We start from the raw sequence: 6,534 nt of genomic DNA, 5'->3' as shown, positions 1-6,534 counted from the left end.
AGTACCTCAAATGGTGACACGATCCTAGGAAGGCTCTGGAACAGAGGGGATAATCCTTTGCAGAAACGAATCAAGAGACTCGAGTTTCTCAAAGGCAGTGGATCGAATGGTGACACAAGAGTTATGAAAAGGGCTCTTGATACTCCTAGATATCTAATCCGGATATGACACACCGAAGAAGAGATCCTTGGGCTCTGGATATTACACACCAGAAGTTGGATATTACACACCAACACTCAATCTACTCGACAAGCAAGAAGAAAAGAGAAAACAAAGGTTTTTGATAAAAGATAGCATACTGATACAAGGGGGCCACGACCAGTATATAAAGGAGAAGCCTTGTACATGCACAAGGTCTCGAAAATACAAAAGAAATAAAGACAAAGGCTCCCTTGGAAACATAACAAAGACTAGAGTTTTCGAAAACTAAATAACATAAAAACATAGCTATAAAAATAACATAAGGTCTTCATGTGGACAGACCAAGATCAATCATCTAGGATATAGGAGAAGTAGACTTGTGGCCTCGTTAAAAACCTTCCTTTGGAAAACCCAGTGGGACAAAACCAAAGGTTAGGAAAAGAGCACACACAAACTACTTGCCTAGATGATGATCAGCTCGAAGGTGGAGTAGCTTGAATAATGGTTAAGGTGTCTTGGATGATCAAGCTTCGGCCAAGACCAATGTATTCTTCTTGTTTCCAAGCATTCTTCAATGTTGCATCCTCTGCTACAAGCTCTTCAGGTTCAGGTTCATGCTTCCAGTCCTTGGTGCTTTCCATGATCATATCATCCCCTCCCTCTTCAAGAAGATTTGACCTCAAATCTGCTTTACCTGCAATAAAGGAGACCAAATCAGCAATATAGAAGTTTGAAATCAGATTACACTTACCTTGCAAGCCTCTTAGATAGGCATTGTTGCTGTTAGATTCGGATATAGAGGAAACACTGATCCAGTTAGCTCTCCTTACTCCTGATGCAATGAAACAAAACAAGTTAGCACATAAAAATTTATCAAAGAGTAAGAGTCTTATCCCAAATTTGTTTCTGCTTGGTTCTGGTTTGTATGCTGCATCTGGAGGTGCTTCTTTGATGATGATAAAGCCAGGGACATGTTGGTTCTTGTTCAGATCAGGTGGCTTGAACCGATTGTCTTCCTCATGCTTGTTATTTCTCCTTGATTGCTTCCAAGCTTCCTTATAATCTGCACATGGCTCTTTTGACAAAAACAAGTGCATCATATCTGTGTAATCAATAATAAAAGAATTACTGAAAATATGATCACTTACCTTAGCATGCTCACCTGATCGCCATAGATAGGATTGAAATGTTCTAAACTCAGAAAAGTTCAAACAAAGCACACACAGAATCACCCGACTTGTAGAACCCATAACTCTTTCATTTGAGAAGCTTTGGACGTGATTCCATTTCGACGTGAGACCCTGATGAGTTAAGTTTCCATGGCAGTCGAGTTTGCTGATTAATTCCTTGTGGTTGTTGAGATATGATCCTCGGACTGCTCCTATGTCAAATCTGGCGGCTTGACAGCTTTCAAAGTTTTCTTGTTGCATCTCCAACTTAGCCAAGGACTCATCACTGGTACTCTGATCCTTATAGCCCCTCTTTTCACCTGTACCTTTCTCAGCTTCTTTTGGACAAGTCAAGTGGGTTATCATGTCAAAGAAAGTATTGTAGACAAGAATATCTCCAAAACACAAAACAGTGTGATTCCTCCATCTATTATGCATATCAAAGAAAACATTACAGACCCAAATATCATCAAGGATCAAGTTCACACATTCAGAATCAATGATCTCTAGTTTCAATTGTGCAGCAGGTTTATCAAAGAAAGTGTTATACACTAGAATATCATCAAAGCACAATCCCACACGTTTAGAAACATTTTCAGCACACAAACAATCAAGTTCAAACTCAGAGATATTGCCAGACTTCAAAACTTTGAATCTAATATCAGATTGATGCAATTTTGGTTCTTGCAACTTCCTAGGTTCTTTCAAGAAATATGCAGGTGCAATATAGTTATTAATGACCAGTTCATGCCTAGGAAAATTCAGAACAGAACTCTTTTCTTGAGTTCTAGCAAATGAATCACAAGGTTTAAAACAGAAATCGGGTGGTTTCAAATCAAGCTCTAAAACCTTTTCATTGTGATTAAAACTTTTGCTATGTTTCAGAAAATGATCAAGACTCAAAATATGACCAGAAATATTTTTATTATTAGTTGGAAAACGTTTTTGATCAAAGAGGTTTTCTGGTTTAAGTTCTTTAAAAGATTTAAACATGTTATCAAAAACAGATTTTGAAACACAAAAATCTTTTACTTTATCAAGACCAAAACGTTTTATGTCTTCAGTACTCACTTTCACAAACATTTCAGGCACAGAGACAACCATATTAAACTCCTTACAGTGCTCTTGCAGGTCATAAGACAAGGATTCAGGAATGATTTCTGATTGCAGGCTGTTCTGCTGTTCCAACTCTTTTCCTTGTGTTGACTGCTCCGGTTCCTTCTCTGCTGAGTCTTCTTTTGCAACCTGTGACACTGAAATAATTCTACTCGGTTGCACCGGTTCAAGACAAGTTAGTTCACCAAAAGAATTGTTAAAATTAAGTTCAGACTGAGGTAAGAACAGAGAAAACTCTTGTCCTTTCTCAAAGTTTCCTTTTACCAAAGATGTTTCGGTTTGAGCTTCTTGAATTGGGGCAGCTGAGTCTGATTCTGCGTCATTGAGTTCCGAGACAGTAGTAACTGGTTCTTGATTCTTTGGGAGCTTCGTCAGCTTGTCTAAGGGCTTGATGGTCTTAAGAAGCTCCTTAACAAGGCTGCTGATTTCTTTCTCATAATCAGCCATCTTGGTTTCTGAATTTTCACTTCGAAAGTCTGTTGTAGATATGACTTTCTTCTTTGTAGATTTCAGAGAAGTGTGGCCTTTGGATGCATACTTATCCCTCAGTAACAACTTCAGACTTTCCCAAGTGGTGATAGCTGGTTCCTTGTAGAACATGCGATCATCTTCTTCTTGCAACCACCACTTATAAGCTCTTCCGGTGAGTTGAGAAATAGCAAAAGATAATCTTTCACTCCTCATGATTCTGTTGTAACTCAGCCACTTGTCCATGGTTCTTTCCCACTCTAGATAGTTTCCTTTTCCTGAAAAAGAATAGAGTTGAAAATCATCAGCAGATTTATATTCAGAAAAATGGTAAATAGATTTAGGAGTGAGGGAAGATTGATGTGGTCTGCTCCATGTGCTGGCTGGTGGCTTGATACGTTGTCCTCCACGACCTGCATCTTCTTCTTTAAACCTCTTATGATTTCTTGATCGGTATTGAACAGAATCTGGTGGCTTGGGCTCAAGCTCTTGATTATGCACTCTCCTTTTCTTCATATGCTCATCATGTATCTGCTGCTGTTCCATTCTGAATTTCATTATCTTCTGCAAAGTAGCAGTCTTAGCAGTGGTTATTCTTCCTTCTTGATCTCTTGCCATGGTTCCTGAAATCAAAAACACACAGCAGTAAATAATTCTAACAGAAACAAACACTCAAAAATAAACACAACACAAATTTATTGCAGGTTTTCGATTTTTAAAAAGGAACAGAACAGTCTGATCAAACAGATTAAAAACGAAATTTAAAAACCTTAACAACTCTGATCAATTTCAAACTCAACCAAAGACAAGTACATATCAAACTTGAGCAATATGAAACAGATTTAAACAGATCAACACGAAATCAAAGTGAATATGAAAAGACTACAACAGATCTATGATCAAAGTGCTCAGATTTATCAGATTTCATCAACAGAAACACAGATCTACCAACTGTAAACAGAATCTCAAAAGGCAAAACGAAAATCAGAGAGAAAGATGAATACTTCCCTTCCAGAGTTGCTCTGATACCACTTGACACGATCCTAGGAAGGCTCTGGAACAGATGGGATAATCCTTTGCAGAAACGAATCAAGAGACTCGAGTTTCTCAAAGGCAGTGGATCGAATGGTGACACAAGAGTTATGAAAAGGGCTCTTGATACTCCTAGATATCTAATCCGGATATGACACACCGAAGAAGAGATCCTTGGGCTCTGGATATTACACACCAGAAGTTGGATATTACACACCAACACTCAATCTACTCGACAAGCAAGAAGAAAAGAGAAAACAAAGGTTTTTGATAAAAGATAGCATACTGATACAAGGGGGCCACGACCAGTATATAAAGGAGAAGCCTTGTACATGCACAAGGTCTCGAAAATACAAAAGAAATAAAGACAAAGGCTCCCTTGGAAACATAACAAAGACTAGAGTTTTCGAAAACTAAATAACATAAAAACATAGCTATAAAAATAACATAAGGTCTTCATGTGGACAGACCAAGATCAATCATCTAGGATATAGGAGAAGTAGACTTGTGGCCTCGTTAAAAACCTTCCTTTGGAAAACCCAGTGGGACAAAACCAAAGGTTAGGAAAAGAGCACACACAAACTACTTGCCTAGATGATGATCAGCTCGAAGGTGGAGTAGCTTGAATAATGGTTAAGGTGTCTTGGATGATCAAGCTTCGGCCAAGACCAATGTATTCTTCTTGTTTCCAAGCATTCTTCAATGTTGCATCCTCTGCTACAAGCTCTTCAGGTTCAGGTTCATGCTTCCAGTCCTTGGTGCTTTCCATGATCATATCATCCCCTCCCTCTTCAAGAAGATTTGACCTCAAATCTGCTTTACCTGCAATAAAGGAGACCAAATCAGCAATATAGAAGTTTGAAATCAGATTACACTTACCTTGCAAGCCTCTTAGATAGGCATTGTTGCTGTTAGATTCGGATATAGAGGAAACACTGATCCAGTTAGCTCTCCTTACTCCTGATGCAATGAAACAAAACAAGTTAGCACATAAAAATTTATCAAAGAGTAAGAGTCTTATCCCAAATTTGTTTCTGCTTGGTTCTGGTTTGTATGCTGCATCTGGAGGTGCTTCTTTGATGATGATAAAGCCAGGGACATGTTGGTTCTTGTTCAGATCAGGTGGCTTGAACCGATTGTCTTCCTCATGCTTGTTATTTCTCCTTGATTGCTTCCAAGCTTCCTTATAATCTGCACATGGCTCTTTTGACAAAAACAAGTGCATCATATCTGTGTAATCAATAATAAAAGAATTACTGAAAATATGATCACTTACCTTAGCATGCTCACCTGATCGCCATAGATAGGATTGAAATGTTCTAAACTCAGAAAAGTTCAAACAAAGCACACACAGAATCACCCGACTTGTAGAACCCATAACTCTTTCATTTGAGAAGCTTTGGACGTGATTCCATTTCGACGTGAGACCCTGATGAGTTAAGTTTCCATGGCAGTCGAGTTTGCTGATTAATTCCTTGTGGTTGTTGAGATATGATCCTCGGACTGCTCCTATGTCAAATCTGGCGGCTTGACAGCTTTCAAAGTTTTCTTGTTGCATCTCCAACTTAGCCAAGGACTCATCACTGGTACTCTGATCCTTATAGCCCCTCTTTTCACCTGTACCTTTCTCAGCTTCTTTTGGACAAGTCAAGTGGGTTATCATGTCAAAGAAAGTATTGTAGACAAGAATATCTCCAAAACACAAAACAGTGTGATTCCTCCATCTATTATGCATATCAAAGAAAACATTACAGACCCAAATATCATCAAGGATCAAGTTCACACATTCAGAATCAATGATCTCTAGTTTCAATTGTGCAGCAGGTTTATCAAAGAAAGTGTTATACACTAGAATATCATCAAAGCACAATCCCACACGTTTAGAAACATTTTCAGCACACAAACAATCAAGTTCAAACTCAGAGATATTGCCAGACTTCAAAACTTTGAATCTAATATCAGATTGATGCAATTTTGGTTCTTGCAACTTCCTAGGTTCTTTCAAGAAATATGCAGGTGCAATATAGTTATTAATGACCAGTTCATGCCTAGGAAAATTCAGAACAGAACTCTTTTCTTGAGTTCTAGCAAATGAATCACAAGGTTTAAAACAGAAATCGGGTGGTTTCAAATCAAGCTCTAAAACCTTTTCATTGTGATTAAAACTTTTGCTATGTTTCAGAAAATGATCAAGACTCAAAATATGACCAGAAATATTTTTATTATTAGTTGGAAAACGTTTTTGATCAAAGAGGTTTTCTGGTTTAAGTTCTTTAAAAGATTTAAACATGTTATCAAAAACAGATTTTGAAACACAAAAATCTTTTACTTTATCAAGACCAAAACGTTTTATGTCTTCAGTACTCACTTTCACAAACATTTCAGGCACAGAGACAACCATATTAAACTCCTTACAGTGCTCTTGCAGGTCATAAGACAAGGATTCAGGAATGATTTCTGATTGCAGGCTGTTCTGCTGTTCCAACTCTTTTCCTTGTGTTGACTGCTCCGGTTCCTTCTCTGCTAAGTCTTCTTTTGCAACCTGTGACACTGAAATAATTCTACTCGGTTGCACCGGTTCAAGACAAGTTAGTTCACCAAAAGAATT

At 38.0% G+C, this 6,534-nt stretch overlaps 1 protein-coding gene across 2 annotated transcripts; it reads right to left on the bottom strand.

Annotated features, from left to right (window-relative positions):
- Positions 1 to 317: 317 nt before the first annotated feature.
- LOC130501001 (uncharacterized) lies at positions 318 to 3,182 on the bottom strand. 2 transcript variants are annotated; one of them, XM_056995913.1, is made up of 2 exons: positions 2,429 to 3,182; positions 318 to 1,737 (listed from the first exon to the last, which is right to left on the bottom strand). In XM_056995913.1, the coding sequence occupies exons 1-2, from the start codon at positions 3,138 to 3,140 to the stop codon at positions 1,673 to 1,675; spliced, it is 777 nt and encodes a 258-aa protein (XP_056851893.1). In that variant the 5' UTR covers positions 3,141 to 3,182; the 3' UTR covers positions 318 to 1,672. The 2 variants fall into 2 exon arrangements, with proteins under 2 accessions (XP_056851893.1, XP_056851892.1); XM_056995912.1 differs by having other exon boundaries at positions 2,429 to 2,737.
- Between the last annotated feature and the right edge of the window lie 3,352 nt (positions 3,183 to 6,534).

Source organism: Raphanus sativus, unplaced genomic scaffold (assembly GCF_000801105.2).
Source record: "Raphanus sativus cultivar WK10039 unplaced genomic scaffold, ASM80110v3 Scaffold0076, whole genome shotgun sequence".
In the NCBI taxonomy this organism is placed as follows: Eukaryota; Viridiplantae; Streptophyta; class Magnoliopsida; order Brassicales; family Brassicaceae; genus Raphanus; species Raphanus sativus.
The sequence above is the reverse complement of the archived record's forward strand: the minus strand, read 5'-3'. Positions and strand labels throughout refer to the sequence as shown.